Source organism: Pantherophis guttatus, chromosome 3 (assembly GCF_059756535.1).
Source record: "Pantherophis guttatus breed Tessera chromosome 3, ASM5975653v1, whole genome shotgun sequence".
Lineage (NCBI taxonomy): Eukaryota > Metazoa > Chordata > Lepidosauria > Squamata > Colubridae > Pantherophis > Pantherophis guttatus.
In genome coordinates, this window is record NC_142065.1 from 176,432,481 (window position 1) to 176,452,833 (window position 20,353).

General features: G+C 40.1%; 1 protein-coding gene across 1 annotated transcript in view; it reads left to right on the top strand.

Moving 5' to 3' along the window:
* The first annotated feature begins 4,271 nt into the window (after positions 1–4,271).
* RAB2A (RAB2A, member RAS oncogene family) overlaps positions 4,272–20,353 on the top strand; it is a 56,446-nt gene continuing 40,364 nt past the window's right edge. The window contains exon 1 of the mRNA XM_034429833.3: positions 4,272–5,006. Coding sequence (XP_034285724.1) covers positions 4,961–5,006 — 46 coding nt within the window. The 5' untranslated portion in view covers positions 4,272–4,960. The remainder of the gene's footprint in view (positions 5,007–20,353) is intronic.

Genomic DNA, 20,353 nt, shown 5'->3' on the forward strand with positions numbered 1-20,353 from the left:
GGAAATGAAAACTGAAGGGAGACATAGCTTTATTCTGATCCAATGAGGGAAGCTACAAGGAAGATGATCAAGAACTATGGCCACAGAAATTGGAGTCAGAAATAATGGGTATAATTTGCAACTGCTACATTTTGTTTAAATGTGAAGAAAAAAATTCTGACAATAAGACCCGTACAACAGGGGAATATTATAGAGATTTTTCCATCTCCATAAGAGAGACTGAACAGCCACCACTCATGGCTGATTTAACTGATTCTCCTACACACTGCAGAAAGTTAGGCCAAATTATCTTCCAATTCTATAGTTCCATGATTCTGTGATTAGCAGTACAGTATTTGCCAAAGGATCAGTCCTCTTATGTTTGCCTGAACCTGATGGGCTGCTATTTTGGAATTGTGGAAAGCGGACTTTTTAATTTACAGTGACCTTTGGTATCAAATTTTGAGTTTCATGAACTTCAAATGCTGATCACTAAATTTGAGATATTTTCTGTAATTAAATTTGGTTAATATGACAGTTTGTAAAATATTAGTACATGCACACTTGCTAACTGGATTTGTTTTTCATAGAAAAAGAACCTAAGATAAATATCTCTAAATTAAAAGCAGGTTTTATTCAAGTAATCCCCATCTTAACAGTAGTTAAGTAGATGAACTAAAGTGCAAAGGGCAGTATGCATATTTTGCCATGATTTTGTTTATATTATTCAGTTCTAAAATAAGATCATTACATCTAACTCCTCTGTATTATATCAAGAGATTGCACTCCTTTGATTCTGGAAAATAACTTAATAACTTTGATAATTAGTTCAATATCTGTAGACGCTAATCCTGTTAAAGAACAATCCATATTTATTTCTGGCATAATTATTAATTATACATTAATAATTACTATGCAGTTATTGCAGAGGTTTCATCTAGAAATGACCAAACATCCCAATTATCCAGCTAAAAAGTAAAGAATTCTTTTTTTGAAGCAGATTTATAATTTTGGCATAGTATTTGTCAAAAGGCCTTCTCTGTTCCTCATTGCATCAGCTTCAGAAATATTATATAAAAACATTTTTCTCTTTTTAATGACAGTAAAAACTTGCAGATGTCACTGAAGCTCTCAAAATTCTATTCTATAATTCAATGAGATTTAGGTATTTGTAACTAAATGTATAGAAAGACCCATTCAGTTCTTATTGCTAAATGTCACATTCTTGCCCTGTACATAGTATTATGCTAAAAAGAAAATTGCAAATGGCATTCAGAATTAATAGCTGTTATAAAAATAGTTTATCTCAACTAGAGTTGCCTACATGAGTTCACCAGTATGTGACCAACAATATAAAAACCTACCCTCAAGCTACATATGTACTGTTACAGAAAACACAATCCCTATTCAAATTATCATCTCTAAAAAAATCTACAACGAATCAAACCATGTCAGAAAGACAATTTAAACATCATATTCATGGATACATGATACAATCATTGTGTCACAGGACTGAAATATTCTGAAACTCTGTCTTGTTGATATTTCATAATCCTTAGATAGATACATTTGCCAATAAATATGGATTGTATTTATTCATATGCCAGAAATTCTCAAACTTTGTGAAACAGTCCTGGGATTTCATAAAATATAAAAATGAAATCATGAAATTCTTCCCCCACCAATAAAAGTAATGGTTTCATTAATATTAGAGTCAATTCTTTTACTTGGGCAAAAGAATTATATTACATCCTAAATTGTTAATTTTTAGTTAAAATTTAATCTATACTAGACAATCCTGTGAGCCATTGGGTCCTTCTTTGAAATAAAGGTAGTGAAGTCTGATGTGATCAGACTAAACATTAAATTTTAGGCTGACAGTATCCTTTACCCCAATGCTGTATTGTCCCATGCTCATTTAAGAAGAGTGTATATCATAAATAGAAAAATAATTGTACTGCAAACAATCTACAATAATTAAGGTAAAGGTAAAGGTTTCCACCACACATGCGTGCTAGTCATTTCTGGCTCTAGGGGCGGTGCTCATCTCTGTTTCTAAGAGAAGAGCCAGTGCTGTCCGAAGACTTTCTCTGTGGTCATGTGGTTGGCATGACTAAGCACGGAGCGCTGTTACTTTCCCACTAAAGTGGTCCCTATTTTTCTACTTGTATTTTTTACATGCTTTCGAACTGCTACGTTGGCAGAAGCTGGGACAAGTAACGTGAACGATTAGTCAACGTTTAATTACCTAAACAGAAAAACAGAATGATGTGGGAGTGGGAGCAACTTCCAATTTCCTGCTGGTTTTCCCGTTGACTTGGCGTGTGGGAAGCTAGCAGGGAGCATAGGAAATCACGATTATATGACTGTAGGGATGCTGCAGCAGCCACAACACAACTTTGAAATCAAACTGGTATGATATTCATAGAAATATCAATTTCACAGGAGTAATGAGTCCCAGATTTTTTTAATTTAACATACAATGGACCATTTGAACTAATATGAGGATACAAACAGACAAATATAGTGAGAAAGTTAGTAGTAAATGGTTATCAGATAAAACAGTGACATAACCTTATGACTTTATAAAGTAAAATACAACTTTACAAAAGCTAAATTAATTTTAAAACATATTTTTAATGGGAAGGATGAATTTCCTTGCTTTTGTAGACATACTGAAATTTGTATTTCTCTTTGAAGACAGCCACACTCATTTAAAGAAATTAGAAAGAGGGGAAAAGGTGCTTTTTAATTTAAAATATATTTTCTTAAACTGCTTTTACAATACTGCAACTTGAAAAACACTGAAATATTGTGAATTGCTTTTGGAATTCTCTCTGGAAAAAAAAGCTCAAAGAGTGCTCAGGAAGGCAACCTCCTGAGCTCAAAGAGTGCTCAGGAAGGCAACCTGACAACCTTCTAGTCACTGTGTCATCATACTGTGAGATTTGCAACTCAGATTTGGAGAAATAGTGTAGTAGCCAGTAGCACAGAATTTATTTATGCAGTACCAACAACATGATGCCCTTAAGCAGTCTTACTGGATTAGGTCAAGAGTTTATCTAGTGCAGCACTTATTTGTCACTAACTGGGAATCACAGGTTAAGCAAATGCCCACCCCAATCCAAGCCAGTCCCCCCACCTCCAAGGTCATTCCTTAACATATAAGGGTGATACAAAGACTGCTAGTATTTGTCTCAGGAATTAAGTACCATAGTTTTGTTTTTTATAAAGTTTAATGGGGGGGGGGAGAATTACAGCTATTTAATTCACTTACATTAACATATGTTTTTGAATAAAGAATTAAAGATATATTGGCAAACAGTTTTTCTACTCTAAGTATATATATATATATATATATATGTCTAAAATTCAAGATTTAAACCTGTTCCCAAAGATATGTTTATGCCTGATCAAAGGTCTAAAATGTCATAATGCAACAGGCCAAAGTCTCAAATGACCATCCCAGGTAACTGAAATACAATGATACCGTAGCATACAATGGAACAACATTCTTGCATCTGAAAGGGCAAAGTTAAAATTGAGAGAATAATAGAAAGGCGGGGAATGGGATAGTGCTGAGCCTTGAAAGTATGAGTTGCATGACTGGAATAACAATCCCAGAAAGGTTAAATAGAAATGCTTGTGAATAAGAAGTTTCACCCATTTCCAAAAGTTTACTCTTCAATTACACTCCAGGCCCATATTAAATTAAATTACGAAGGTTTTTCTAATTCTTGGCCTGTTCTATGATCTTGACTATGATCAATCCCAGGAATTTTGACAGTTCCTCGTACTTCTGGGGACAGTAATTCCAGTGCCTGATCTTTTTTGTCTTTAAGAGCCATCTTTCTAGCCTTTGGGCTGACCCTTTTCCCCCAGGATCCTTCATTCCCGCCATTAACCTACCCTAACAGTACTTACAGGAGCTACTATTCCAGTCTTGTATCACTGTTTTCTACCTAAGTAGATTCCTGTTGCTACTCCAGTCGCCTTCGTAGTTTCTTTGCTTATTTATATCCTGCCTTTATTACTTTACAAATAACTTAAGGAAACGTATCCAACACACCATCCTCCTGTTTTCCCCACAAGAAGCCCGTTGTTCCTGGCCATGCTTTTCAACGCGGAGGCTTTTATTTCAGTCCCGTTCCTGCCCTTCAATTCAAACCGTATCATTTATCATGTGTTTATAATTCACAAAGCAATACGATCTATCACAAGTCGGTTATTTCTATTGGCCCATTCCACTTGTTTTCGTAAGGCATTCCCGCCAGCTCAACTTTCAGCTTTGCACGGATTTCAACAGAGAGGAGCCTCGTCAAGAGTCTGTCTTAGCTCCCCTTCATTTCCTACGGAGAGATCCGAAACATTTCTTACGGCCATTCCGTGACCTCCCTTCTCACGTGACTCAGGGCCACCATCAGGACCCCTCCCTTCCCCGTCCCAAGCTCTTAAACCTCCGCCCGTATGTCACTGCCAAGGCTCCTCTCCCCCCCCGCTCTGCCCCGCCCAGACGCCAAGAAGAGGCAGCGGAGGGTTCGAATACTTCCGGGTCAGCGAAGAGCGCTTCGTGACGTTGGCGAACCGTGGAGGAGCCTTACTGCCTGTTATTGTTCCTGCCCCCCTCCCTCCCTCCCCCTTCCGTCGCTCCCATCTCTCGCCTCGGGACGTTTTACGAGCCTCTTCGGAGACGCGGCGAAACATCAGGGGAAAGACAAGGAAGGGGGCGCGCGCGCCGGCACAGCCGAAGGGCCGTCGTGAGAGATTCCGCTTCTCAAAAGGGAAAAAGGGGGTACAGTTGGAATTCGTGCGGCGCGCGCGCGCGCGGAGGGGGGGGGAAGTCCCTAACGGCTTCAAATCTTACGTAGCGCGAGCTCTGACATAAAAGGGCGGAGGGGGCGTCACGTCACGCCGCGCCACAGAGGAGCGACAGTTCTACCGGAGAAGGCAGGAGGGTTGAAGCGGCGGGGATCGGGAAGACATGGCCTACGCGTATCTCTTCAAGTATATCATAATCGGGGACACAGGTGAGAAAGCAAAAAAAAAAAAGGGGGGGGGGAGGGAAAGAGCCGCTGCGGAATTGGGAAGCCCGGCCTGAGGGCCAAGCCGCCTGCGCAACGCCCGCCTCAGCCGCTCCATTTCCGCAGTGTTGGCTACGCCGACGTGGTACTGACTGCTCAAGAGGGGGAGGTTCTCGATTTAGGGACCGCCCGCAGCTTGACGCCGGCCTACTAAGGCCTACACCGGTGGCTTTAGCTGCGCCGGGGTTCCTGTCAAACTTCTGGGTGTTACTACCCGTCCAATGCTACCCCAATTTCGTTGAGTGGCAACGCCACTACCAACCTGGTAGATGTGAAGCACAAGAAGAGCGGTTGGGGTGGGTTAATGAAGGGGTGGGTTTTTTAGGCCTCAAAGGGCGCTGTTAAGCGAATGCTTCGGTGAGATAAAAAAAAAAATGGTGACGGAGAGTGACAACGCCCCGATAGTTTGCCATTCTGGACCTCAAACCTGCCACGCTTGAAAAGTTCCTGTCTAAATCTCCCATTACATACAGTGAGGCTAAAACACTTCTCTTGCCGAATTTGAGTTGAAGCTGCTCCAATAAAAGTGCCATTCCTTGGAGAATGGCGAGTTAATGGAAAAACACAAAGGTTTAGAATAGAGTTGCTGGGAAATTGAACTGAATGGGTAGCCCTTTTTAATATAGTTTTTAACATTAATTGATGATTTTAGGGAATCTACTTTCTTTTGGCCTCAGCATCTTAGCTATATAATATGGAGAATATGCAGTCTCTTGTTTCAGCATTTCTAGGCTTGATTTTTTTTTCTTATTGCTATACCTATTTGTGCTTTGCTATACCTATTTGTGCTGTCAGTTTATATTGCCCGGGTTGAGATTAGTCTCATTTGTTATCATTTCTTCTTGGAATAACTTGTCATCTGATCTGTTTATACAGATATAGCAATGTGGTAATTAAATCCTCTGGATTCCATGTATTTGCTTCGTAAGAAGGAGTGGTTGCTTATTAAAGTAGCTGTACTTGAAGGTGTATGTATCCCCAAACGAGGCATTACTCATTTTGTTAATATCAGAGATTTAATAAAGGCTGACATTTATCAAGTACGTACAAAGCTAAAGCCAAATAGTTCCTGCAAACTAAAAAAAAATACCACGTGAAGGGGATGGCTAATATATTCTTGGCAGTTCTGTATTCTAGGTTTTTGTATTTTCCTGTGAAATGTAATTTTTTGTAGTGATTTATGGAATTAGCCAACTTTCCCCAAGCAGGCCAGATAAAGAATTATAAGAGAACTCCAGAGTATAAGGCACATTGTAGCTGGTAGAAGGCTGATTTTTAGGCCTGGTTCATGCATAATGTAATTTGCTTTTGGGTAGACAGAATGTCCAAATATAATCATATTGCTTATGTATAGCAGCTATAGTTATTCATGAAAGAGGCATTAAACTAAATTTGGCAACTTAAATGGTGCAATTATGTAATCCTGCCTTCACTAGAAATTGAGGAGCAATGGTGATTTTGATCCTTATTTTTCATTCTGAGCTTACTAAAAATGAATGTTTGGTTTATACAAAGCATCTTCCATACTGTTCAGTATAAACTTCTCAGAATGGTTTATAAAAGTTGATAAACCCAGGGACTCCCTTGTCAATAATAAGTTGTAACAAAATAAATTAAGATTGGGAAAAAGGAAACAAAAAGCAAATAGGCACATATTTACATAGCTACAAACTTTGATTTGGAAGAAATTCTTTGGATCTCATCTGAACATAGCACACATCTCTTTTCATTAAACAACTGTTTCATTAACAATTGCATTAACTTGAATAAGTCAGCTCTTTCATGGAACAACACACACAGACACACATATGTTGAGGCTCAAACAATAACCAAGCTTCCTTAATACTAGAGCAGTGCTATGCAGATCTTCTGTATAGTTTTTAAAGAATGCACAGAATATTTTTATTTCCAAACTTGAAATGATCTAAAATAGAAAAAGTACTATTTTGGTATTATATATGATAATTTTATGCAGAGTTCTTTTTTTTCCTTTTTAATAGTAGGAAATTGACATTTGGGAGTGTAGTTGGACCATATTTGACTTTGATGATAATTCATGTATTTCTTAAATAGTGGTACAAAAATAACACAAAATACTAATTTATACATATTCCTCATTTATTGATTGCTCATTCAGCAACCTTTCAAAGTTATGATGGTACTGAAAAAGAACATTTGCTTGATCACAGTTCAGATGCTTGGTAACCAGTGCACATTTACAAGAGTTGCAGCTTTGTGTGGTCACACCAGTGGTGGGTTGCCCCCGGTTTGGACCGGTTCTATAGAACCGGTAGTTAAACCGGCGGGAGGCTCCACCCACTGACCCTGACATCACCAGAAGTGATCTGCGCATGCGCAGAAGCAAGGCACATGCACACGCGATCCCGTTGCGAACTGGTAGTAAAGGTAAGTAGAACCCACCTCTGGGTCACACATTTGCCATTTGTGACCTTCACAGCCAGCTTTCAACAAGTAAAATCAGTGGGGAAACAAGAAGTTGCAAGTTGCATTTACATATTGTTGCACTTGACCTAAATGGTTCGCAGCCACAAGTGACATACGTTGGGCATATCCGTGTGATTTTTCACTTTATAACAGTGTTGGGTTCCTCCCGGTTCTGCCCGGTTCCACCGAGCCGGTAGCGGTGATGATATTTAGCAGTACCTCTGCTAAATCCTAAAGAATTGTCACATGACCATCAAGCCACGCCCACAGAACCGGTAGTAAAAAATTTTAGAACCCACCCCTGCTTTATAACCATGTTGCATAGTGATGGAGTTGCTGTCTCATTTGTGGTTGGTAAGTGAGGACTACCTGTACTTTTACTGCTACATCTTACAATAAAGGGCATGCTTACTTTAGAAAACAAAATTAAAATAGGGGATAGAACCAGTATGGGATAGTTGTTAAGATATTAAACAAAGACTACAGAAATCCAGATTCAAATCCATATGTAGCTCGGCAGATGAACTTGGGAAACTCTTTTAAACCAATCGGCACAAAAATTAAAGTAATATGAAGGATTTTCCACAATTCTGGTATCCTGGTCCAGCAAATACTGTATAATAGACTAACAATGCTGAATAAAAGCAACAGCTATCGAAAATATTCAACCCTGCTTAAAAGTATGATGAAATAATGTTTTTTAACAGTTTATGAAATAATAGGAGGCAAGGAGCTGCTTGAACTTTGGAGATGAAGAGTTTCAAAATACATTCTTGAATAGAATTATTTATTGGCCAAGTGTGCCTGGGTGCACAAGGAATCTGCTGCCTGATCTGCCCCTCTCATTTTTTGTAGACTGTAGTGGGCCATGTAAAGTTCTTACTGGATAGTGGTGACCTATGTCTTTTCCTGTTCCGTTCATTTCTTTATGATCTTTCTGAAATTATGTTAGGTTCAAAAATGATGATATATTCATATTATAGTGTCAGATGTATTTATTTGTATACCACCATTGTAAATCTGAGAGATTTCATATAATTCACACACATTTTTAGTATATGTGCGTTGGTAGATTTCTTTGTGTGTGATCTGTATGCTAACAGCATATCATTTCAGGTATTAATCTGGAGAAGCAAAACAAATTCACACAAGGGAATCTGTTTTCTGAGATGCCCTTAATTTCTTCCAACTATTAATAGATCTACAATGGAATTATCTTACAGTCTCTTATATAGTGTGCCTCATATTGATTAATTAGTATTATATTAAAATTTTCTTTTTATTGTAATTCTGTTTCAGTGGTTACCTGAAAATTATAATGAAAATACACAGAATCTTATCATGGCAAATCAGTAATGGAAGGATGGGAAGAGGGAACAATCATAAAAGCTTTTAAGTAATTTTGAAAAGTATAAATCAAGAAAGTGGGGAAAACTTTTTTTAAAGGTGTTGCAGCACCCGCCATATAGAAGATCATCCCTTATATGATTCATATGGCCGCAGCCTTGTTGCTGTTTCAACAAGGATTTAAAATTTGGCTTTGGCCTGGGATGTTAGATAAGCTCTACTGCATGGTGCATGCTATATTATTTTAATATTATGATTGTGGCTTTAATTTGGATATTATTTGGATTTGGATTTTTATTGCAGTTTTATTTGGCAGGGACTGTAGCAGGGGTGAAATGCTCCCGGTTTGGACCGGCTCGGGAGAGTAGGTAGCGATGGCGGTGGGCAGTTCGGAGAACCGGTAGCAAAAATCCCTGCCCCCGCCCCCTATGCCAGCTGAGCTGCGCGATCATCAGAGCCTTTTTTCCCCTTTAAATGGCACTGACGATCCAAGCTCTGACGATCCCAGCTGAGTTGCCTGCTAACTAGCAAAAATCCCTCTCCCCCCCCCCATCGCCCCCCAGCCTCCAGCTTGCTTACCTTAACTGCTGGTCGCAACGCCTGCCTTGCTTTGCTTGCTGTAATACCTGCAATCCATTGCATCCACAAGCAACTGAATCTCCCTGCCTGCAATCAAGCTCATCGGTGAGCAGCTCTATCTGCCTGCCTGCCTTCCTGCCGTGGCAACTTTAAGACTTGTGGACTTCAACTCCCAGCAAAGCTGGCTGAGGAATTCTGGGAGTTGAAGTCCACAAGTCTTAAAGTTGCCAAGGTTGGAGACCCCTGTTCTATTGGGTAAGTTTTTTTTCCCCTTTGGGAGCTTTAAAAAAAATAGTTAATTGGGTTTTTTTTTAGTTCTTTTTTTAGACCTAGCCATTTAAAGTTTAGGAAGTTTTAAATTTAGCTGATTTTATATAAAAATAAAAATAAATTAAAATAATATTTGTGCAGCTTTCTGAGATTTAGTGTGTTTCTGTAGTGTTTCACTCTAACTACACAAACACAAAATCTCACAAAGCTGTATGTGGAATTTTGTGTGTGTAAAGTGTGAAAGTTGGTTTTTTGTGGCTTTTTGTGGCTGTGTGAGGTTCCTGCTTATTGCAGGGGCTATTTTGGGTCTAGCACAGCTGCTTTTACATTGTGGGTGAGCCTGTTGTGTTGTGTTGTGTGTGTGTAAAGTGTGAAAGTTGTTTTTTGGGGCTTTTTGGGGCTGTGTGAGGTTCCTGCTTGTTGCAGGGGGCATTTTGGGTCTAGCACAGCTGCTTTTACATTGTGGGTGAGCCAGTTGTGTTGTGTTGTGTTTTGTAGATTTAAAAAGGGCAAAGAAGTGACATTGACTTGGCCACGCCCATCCAGTCAACTTACCACCAAGTCCCGCCCACTAATTAAGCCACGCCCACAGAACCGGTAGCAAAAAAAAATAGATTTCACCTCTGGGCTGTAGGGCCAGTTAACAGAGGGCACGCAGGGCATAAGCTAGTTGGCTGAGCCACCAGTGAGCAGGTAACCAAAGGGGCAAAGATAGAGGGAGATAAGCAGGTGGGGATGGGGTTGAACTGCCCCTGTGGTTGCCAAGCCCCTGAATTTTGATTATGTGACAGTGGGGCGCTGCAGCAACCGTAATTTCAGGAACTAGGCATAACTACCATTTGTTCAGCACCACCTTAACTTCATAGGGTCACTGAACAAATAGTAACTTGAAGTCATTTGTATAATTTATCAATGTACATTTCTGCTTGTTCTCACTGGCTTAGAAAACATCCCTGGTTCATTTGAAACTCATTTTTAGAATACTTCCAGATGGCAATAAGCAACAGTCATCTTCATAGATTTTATTTTTTAGTTAGTTGTGTACTTTATCTGTTGTCTCAATCCTAGTGCATATAGGCAATTTACAAATATAGCCATGGAAGTCAGCTAAGTGACCTTGGGCCTGTCACTCTGTCTCAGTCCAACTCATCTAACAGGGTTGTTGTGGGGAAAATAGGAGGAGGGATGGTTGGATATTTTGTCACTGTCTTGAGTTATTTATAAAAATAATAAAGGCAGGATATAACTATCAAACAAGTAAATAAAATATTAGAACACTGGAAATTCTGTAACATGTTTTTTTTTAATGTATGGGTATGTGTGTGTTTTTATACTTGTACCATTTGATAGGAAGGAAGTAAAGGGAACTATGAGGCATATTTACTAGAAACTGTACTTAGTGAGTTATTAACTGGGTTTTCCTATCATTATTAAGTAATCCAAATTGCTTGGGTTCATATAACCTACAAACTAAAATTGAACATCAAACGCAATATTATATATCCTGTATAGCAGGCAATTGTTTTACTGTGCATCCACATTTTTTCAAGTAACAGTTTTTTAAAGCATAAATAAAAATATAAATGGACTTGGAATTTTCCAAGTTCTACCTTCATAGAAATTTGCAAGCTCTAACTTCAAGCTTCAGTACTCCAGAGGGAAGAGAGGAAGATAAAGATGAAAGCATTCCAATAGTTTGTACTATTTGAAAAATACTAATAATAGCATGGAATTATTAAATTATTAATTAAATTAAATTATTAACATTCTCTAATTTTGTTAGGGAAAAATATGTAGCTTTTGATTTAGTAAATTATGGAATCTTCTTTAGCAGCCATAATTTCAACCAAACTTTTCCTGTCCCTGTTGATTGTTTCTGCAAATGACACATCACTCCATATAGAACAGTTTCAACTCATTATTTTTGGATTTCTGTTGAGTTATGGTCAAGGTTTTGACTTGGCCACTTCCAAACGTGAATTCTTTTATACGTTATTTTATTATAGTTTTACTTGTGTACATTTACTTGTGATCATTGTAGTACTGTAGCATGACTCATTTGCTCAAGCTTTATTTCACGGACATATTTGCTGACACTGTCTTATAAAAGTTGCTGACAGAATCTAAAATCAATTGCTCTCAGAATGGTAGCACTCTATCCAGGCCCACTCCAACTTCCATCTTATTCATATTTGGATGAAATCCTTTTGTTGCAATGCAGTCTTTCAGGGGGTTTTCCCCCCAACAATCTTAATTACTGCTAGAAAGTTCTAGTCTTGTGTCATCCACTACAGAACATAGTTTAAATAACCTTCTAAATCAGGGGTGTCAAACTCGATCCCATTGTGGGCCATATCAGGATTTTGTTTGCCCTTGGGAACCCAGGGTGGGCACAGCCGGTTGTCGCGGCCGACTGGGTGCATGAGGCTGTGGTAGGCTGTTGCTGGGGCAGCATGGGCCGATCCCTTACCGTCTCTGGAACGGCCCCACGGGACAACTCTGGGCATATCGGAGGCCAGATCTGCCCACAGGCTATGTGTTTGACACCCCTGTTCTAAATCATTCAGGTGAATTTTAACAAACTTGAGAAAGGGGGCAGTATGTTTTCTAGAGAGCAGTGATTTTAATACCTTCCCATGTGCGTCATTCTTGTTCAGTGCTTTCCTTATGGGAGATGCCGGCATTAGGCAGAGCAAGAGTAACCTTCAACTCCTTTATTGGTACCTGAGGTCGTTTACCACCTCCCAAGGTATTGTAAGATTTGCTCTTGGAGAAAATTTCATTGGTCAATCACTCTTGGGAAGAGTAGCAATAGTACTACATTTTCTGCACTTGTATGCATTCTGTCTTTTACCATGGGTTGTTAGAGAAAAACCTACTTTGTGATGGTTTTGTAGTCCTTTCAGTCTTCATAAAAGTAATACTTTTTCTGAAGTTCACAAATTGTTTTTGATCAGGGCATCATTCACTTCCAGAAATCTCTGTCATGAAGAGCGGTCTACAATGATGATGTTTTTATAGAAAAAGACCCACCATTTACACCCGATTGTCATCCTGTTTATTGGAACATCTATATTATTCTGTAAGAGTGCTGATTTCCTATGAGTTTATAAACTTATTCTAGCAAGTACAGTAAATGTCAACTGTGTCCGCTAAAAGCATTATGTCATTCACTGTTTTGTAACTTGTTTGCCTAATTAGAATTTCCTTATCTGTTAAAAGGACTAAGGTATGAAGAAGCTCTGTTCAAAGTATCATATAGTATAGAGGAGAGAAGAGCAGGACAGAATACTTTATTTGGCCAAGTGTGATTAACACACAATGAATTTGTCTCTGGTGCAGAAGTTTTACATGCAATGTTTGCTCTCTTTCACAAACAAATAAACCTTGATTCAAATTTTGTAATTGATTTAGTTGCCTATGTTTCTTTTCCCCATAGTAATGTACTTTAGAAAGGTTGTGTTAGCAAGTGCTATTAGTGCCCACACTATTCTAGCTCTGATGCTACTATGTTCCAAGACAAATCCTCTTTAAGACATTACTTAATAGCAAATATTGCATGGGTTGGTTTCAAATGTTGTACAAAGTCATAGCTTGTTAAATATACATATGCTATACTGGTTTACACAGTATCAAGTCCCAAAACAGGTCTGGCTAATTTTTTTCCTTATCAAGGGCAACATTCATTTGAAGATATTAGTTCAGAGCTACATGCCAGATGAGGGCAGTGTGGATGCAATACTGTAATAGGGCCACTGTTCACTTTCTGATACCTTTTTGCTTCTCTGATATTTTTTGGTGAAAGGATTACCATGTAATCATTTGCAGACAAGTAACAAGGCTAGAAAAGAGTGAACACTCTTGATTACAAGTTATTATAAAATCCTGCATAAGAAGATGACAAAATTCTTTCTTGAAGTGATTGTTCATTTGTTTTTCCTGTTAAGGTTCAAGGAACAAGAAGGGAAGTGGTGTTCTGAAAATGAAAAACTAGATATGGAGATGATGATGTCAGAATTGTAGAAGGGATTCTTAGGCAAAAATAAGCTAAGGGAAAAGTGTGTTTGACAGAAGCTTTGAAAATTAGGGTAGTCTTGAATTAAGCCCCAAATGGAAAGGGAGACAAAATTGCATTCAGAGAAGTCTTAGATATTAGAAATGTGATTGCACATGGTGATGGGGGAATCAGAAAGCAGGAAAGAGTACTTTGTAGTAGGGACTTCAAGAAATAGTGACACCCTCAAGTCTCCAGTGTTTGTATTCAGTATGCATAATATGGATATGAAGCAAAAAAAGAAAAAGAAAGAAAACTAGAAATCTTAAAACAAATATGACCTGATAACATCAGAGGAATCTGGTGGGATATGATTAAAGCTTAAATGACGTTTATTCAGGAGACAGGCACAATAAAATGGCGGTGGAGTAATTTTGTATGTAAATAAGCTATGTGTCCAAAAATAAGGCTTAAAACATGGAACTTTTGTTGAAAACTTCTGAATAAGATTAAAAATCCTAAAAAACAAAGACATATCTACTTGGGAATTTTATTATAAATTTAAATTTATAATAATAATCTTTATAAATTTTATAATAATAAATTTAAAGGATTTAGATTTTTAAATCACGTCCCAAGTTTTCAAAGAGGCAGACTACAGTGTTAATATCTGCTGAAAAATTAATATAACTAGTAATGGGAAGCCCAGCAAATTTCTGATTTCTCTTCCTGACAATTTCATTTCTCAGAATTGCAAGACGAAACAAGGGTTTCAGCTATCCTGGATCTAATCCTGACCAACAGAGAGGAATTAGTCAATGGACTTGAGGTGTGTGGTACTCATGGGAAAGCAATCATGTCATATTGGAGTTCAAGATAACTAATGAAAAGCTGAGCAAAGTCAGTCATATACCTTGGCCTTCAAGAAGAGAGATTTTAAGATTTAAAAAGGTGGACATCATGCCATGACTTGAAATCTTAAAGATAAGTCAAAAAAGGTTGGGAAATCTCCCGAAACAAGATACTTGAAGGAATAGGCACAAATTGTTTCTAAAACAGTTTAAAGTGAGACAAATTTTAGCAGGCCCACATGGATGAATAGCAATACCTATTGGCTGAAGCAGAAAAAGAAATACATAGAAAATGGAAAAGGAGGGTAGTAAGGGAGGAGTAAAAGGATTATCTGAAATTTGAATAGATAGAATAGAAAAAATAAAGCTCACACTAAGACCAGGCTGCTGACAAAATTCCAATAATAATAGTATATTAAATTTTAGAAGAATTCAAAGCTGTTAATCTGTTGCATCAGGAAAGCAGGGAAGTCATAATGATGGAGGTAAAGAGAAAATGGAACTTCTTAATATCTTCCTTCTGAGATGTCTCAGAAGACAAAAAGAGCCTTTCCTAATGTCAGGACAGAGAGAGAAAAAAGTCTCTGGATTGTTCATGTTATAGTAAGAGCCTGTCTTGCTATTTTAAATGAATTTAGATCTCTATGGAGAGACAAATTACATTCCAGGTTGTTACAGTTGCCTTTGACAAGAAGGATGGCATACAAGTTTGATAATTAAATAAATACAGGCTGAAATAATTTCAGAACCACAGACCAGTTAGTTTAGAATTTGTTCTAGAAAGGGAATTAAAATACTTTGTCCAGCAGCATGTCTTGAAGCATTAAGAGAGAATGCTACTGTTATCAAGAGGCAGCATGGTTTCTAAAGAATAACTTGTGCCAGAATAGCCTTATCTATTTTTATGATGGAGTTTGTTAACCAAGGGAATGCTGTGTAGCAAACCATATAATAAGACTTTCATCCTAACCTTGCAAACAGTGTAACATAAGGCTAGAGCAGGCTTTCCCAAACAGATATACCCCCTTGGGAAGACACAGACAGTGTCCAGGGGAAGTATGAGGAATCTTTTAATTACATTGCTATAATAAATCTTCCTTTCCCAGTTTCATTGTATTGTCATTGTTCCTTTTTGTTTATTTTGCAGTTTGAATTTTGGGGGGAGGTGTGTATATTAAAATTACACTAAAGGAAAGTATGATGGTAAAAAGTTTAGGAATCCCTGGGCTAGAGGATTTTGAGATTTGGTGGACTTGTAAATGGTTCTGCATTGATTTAAAAGGAAGTATTGAGTGAGGTCACATCTAACATGATAGTGTTCAAAAGTAATAAAGTGCTGCATTTAGTTAAGAAAAAAATAATTGTATAGGTTTACAACTGTGGAGTCTTAGTTTTGTGGCAATATCTGTATGAATGGTCAGTTGAACATGAACAGCCAGTGTGATGCTGCAGTAAAACAGCTAGTACAATTTTGGTCTGCATTAACAAAAGTATTATAGCAAAATTATATGAGGTAATAGCTCTGTTGTAATCTGGGTTAGTTAGAGTACTTGGAGTACTGTGTCCACTTGAAATGGACATAGTAAAGCTGGAATGGACTTTTAAGGGGGATTATGAGGTTGGAAATTTATCCTCATGAAGAATGGCTTAAAGCAGAGGTTCCCAAACATTCTCATGGAGCTCTTCTGTTTATTAAGTACTAAAATACCTTACGGCATCCTGGTGAGTTCGCTGGACTACTATGGCACATGATTTGGGAACCACGGGTTTAAAGAAGCAACACATGTTCAACTTGCAAAACATAAGACTTAAAGAAGATAAAATACTCTTCAAAATTAAAAGATTAAAACTTAATAGTATGAGAAATTTTTTGATGGTAAGAGCTATTAACAGTCTGACTAGAGCAGTAATGGATTCTTCCTGCTAAGGTTTTTTGCAAACAGTGATGAGATGGTTGCCTGTTTGGGAATAGTTTACTAAATTCCTCTACTAAGTAAAAATTTGACTATGGGACCTGTAAGATATACTCTAGAGAGTTTGTTCTTTTTAAATTAAATTTATTTAAATAGGTGACCTACTTCATTGCTGTTTTGTGTATTGCAATTTAACAAAATTATAAATTGAGTATCATTTATCGCTCTCTTTTGGAATTATTTGTGCACATTTTATAATTAAGAATAAATGTATTATGTATCATGGGGTGGTTCACTTGTTTGTATATAGTAGCACTAGATCTTGCATGAAATGAAATAAAACTGCCTCCCATACTTGCTTTTTAGTCATTCTAGAGGCCATGTTCTAAAAAATAATATATAAAACCATGCCAGAAACATTTAAAATAATTGTAATTATAATACTGGAAGCAATGATAGGAAAGCATGTGCAGTGGATTTACTAACTTCTAAATATAATTGGACTATTTTAGAGAGCATTTTTATTATTTCAGGACACTGTTTATTCTCCATTGTTTGGTGGAGACAGCAGCCAGTATGGGTAGTACTCGCCCAATCAGCTGAAGGACTGAGTCAGCCAATCATATTAAAGTCCGCCCTTGTTGCCGGGCAGATCCAGCTTTTGACTCAGTCCTTTCAGTTGATCAGGCGTGTGGGTTTCTGGCTCTGTCTTTCTATCTCCTTTCCTATTGTTAAAAATTGGATTTATTTACTGGTTTTGACCTCGGATTGCTGGACTACGTTTTTCGCTTGTGTGTATCGGTATTTGGACTTCGGATTGATCGACTACGGCCCTTTCTCCTTCCTTTCTGACTGTTGGACGTTGTGAGTGATCCCTGCCCTGTTATCTGGCCGTGGCTACAGGGAACCTCTGTTTTCCCTTGCTGTCCCCTCCGGGGGTGTGGGGGGGGGGCTTTTTTCCCCTTCGTTGGCTCGTTTAAAGCTCCTTAAAGTCAGTGCCCTCCAATTTTGCTTCCAGCTTCAGTTCAGCGTTTTTTTGCTTCAGCGCGATTGCGGTGGCCATTTTAGATCGAATTTCGCGCCGTTACCACCTCGGAGCTAATTGAGCACCTCCGCTTTCACCTTTTTTGTTGTTTGCGGCCGTTTTTTTGGTATCGGTAGCCGAGTGGGGTGTTTGGAGCTGAGAGACTCTTTTTCATCTGCCGCCCCTATCTGCTGCTCTACTTCGGCTAAGTGACTGGTTCCTGCTTGCTGGCTTGCCTGCACCTGTCAATCATCCTCCCGCTTCTGTTATTCAGTGGGGAAACCTCATTCTGCAAGGATTGGAAACGCTTGCTCCTGTCAGCTGGGCTTCGTTCCGCTTCTCACCAGCTTCTCTACAGCTGTGATGTTCTCTAGTGGACCTTGTGACCGTCCTCCATTTTACGTCCTACTTACGGTGGCAGCCATTTGACTGTGACATTGACTCTTGTGTGGAACTGTTGCATTCTTCCTGTCATCCAATGTTGATTACAGATAGTGTGGAGCGTTTGCGCCCCCTCGCCTCGGCCTCTACTGCCCCCTGGTGGACATTTTACGCTGCCTGATTTCATCCTTATTTGAGGAGCTTTTACGCCCCCGTTACCTGTTACAGCGGAATATTTGTGGAGTTTTTTAACTCTCCCGCCTTTCTTGGATTACTGTGTTGGCTGGGGCTAATTGGTGGAGGTTTTCACGCCCCCCCATACCTAATTGAGGCCTTCCTTTATCACTGCAGCTATGCCAAAAGCACTGGCAAAATCTAAACATGGCCGTTCGGCCAGTACTGCTGCTCAAGACCAGTCTCGTTCTGGCTCCCACGAGAGACCTGCGGAAACGGTGGTCTCCAGAAACTCATTGTCATCGGCTGATCATTCGCGGTCTCATCAGAAAGGTCACAAACACAGCGGGGCTTCTAAATCTGAGCAGCGCAGAGACAAAGTCTTAACAAAGCTCTGCGACAAAGCGAGTGCTAGCATTGCTGCAAAGGATGTGGTTTCCACTCCAGTAGCTGACAATCCGCCTCCTGAGTCTCTGCCTAGACCGGATACACCGGATCAGCTGTCATTAAGGGATTGTCCAGTGACCATCTCAACTTCGGATTTGTGGGGGGCTTCTGCTCCTATTCCTCCGGCTGCCCCTGTTCCGGTGACTGCACAACCTGTCTCTTCTGCTCCAGTGGCGGCGGTTTCTGGTCAATTGCTTCCAGAGCAACTTCAATTGGGGCAACTTCAATTTCTTATCGATAAGGCAGTGCAGAGGTCGTTAGCCACGCGTGAGCGGTCACACAGCCGTACGGAATCTGTACGATCGACTTCTTCCGTTTCTCCAGAGCGGCCGGTCACTGATGAATTCCAAGCTCGAGCTCCTGATTCTCCTACTTGTTCCCATTCCAGCCATCACTCGGTTTTGACTGATGTGGACTATTGTGACTCTGCCTTGTCTGACGACGAAAATTTGCCTCAGGAGCAACCGGCTTTCACTGGATTATTCTCACAATCCTTATTTAAGTCCTTATTGTTTAAGGCTGTTAATACTGCTCGATTGTCCTCACCTACTGTGGACCCAGTCCCAGCTCCGGAGGCATTAGATCCCATGTTTGCTGAGCCGGCTAGACCTGTTACCTCTATTCCGACTCCCCCCCCCTTTTTGTCGACATGGTGAAACGACAGTGGTCCTCACCGGGCACGGCTCCTTCACTTACTTCAAATGACCGTAAGAACTTTCAGGTCGCTACTGAGCTAGACTCTCTTCTCCAGGTTCCATCGGTCGACGCTCCTATTGCCGCCCTATTGCCCAATGCCAACGTTCCGGGAGATCTGGTGAGGGTCTTCATCCGGATGAGCGTCGTTCGGACTTGGTTCTCGAGCGAGCACATCAGAGTTCTGCCTGGGCTATTAGGGCGGCTACCACCGCATCGTTTTTCAACCGTACTACTTTGCTTTGGCTGCACCAGCTTCAAGAGAAATGGCCCCCGGAGGACATGCGGGTCCGGCAGGACTTGAACAAAATTGTCGCAGCTTTGCAGTTCTCTGCCGACTCCACTTAGAACGCTGCTCGCTTCGCTTCCAAGGTGATGGCTTCCACGGTCTCTGCCCGTCGTCTGGTCTGGCTCTGTCACTGGCAGGCTGACGCCCGCCATAAATGGCGTCTAGCTTCAGTCCCGTTTGGGGGGTCCCGGCTCTTTGGGGATGCCTTGGAGCCATTCCTCACCGAAACCAGGGACAAAAAGAAGGTCTTGGCACCGACCTTTAGATGAGGAGACTCTCGGTTTTCTCCTTATACCCCTCGCTCTCAATTCCGAGGTGCTGATGGTGTGGGATCTTCTCCCTCCTTTTCCCCTAGGCCTTACAATAGCTTGGGCAGGCAGCGGGGCGCTTTAGATAGGTCCTCTCGGGGGAAGCCCTTTGTATCCAGGCGGCCCTTTCGAGGGGGAGGAGGTCGTTCCTACCGGCGCTGGCGCTGATTGCATCGCAACTCCCCCCATTGGCGGCAGACTTTCCCTCTTTGTCGCCGCATGGGAGAGGTCTACTTCAGATAAGTGGGTCCTGGCTACCTTAAGATCTGGGTTGGCCATCAAATTTCTTTCCCCTCCCCCGAGCACCTTTGTTTGCTGTCCAATTTCTCGTAATCCTGAGAAAAGAGCACGTATGGATGCTGCGGTACAGCATCTCCTTTCCATCAGGGCTATCCAACCTGTCCCTCCCGACCAGGTCGGGGAGGGGTTCTATTCCCGGGTTTTCCTGGTCCCTAAGTCCTCGGGGAGGGTGGAGACCCATTCTGGACCTAAAATGGTTAAATCAGTATGTTGTATACCGTAAATTTAAGATGCAATCATTGAAATCCATCCTTGATGGTGTTAGGAGGGGCGATCTC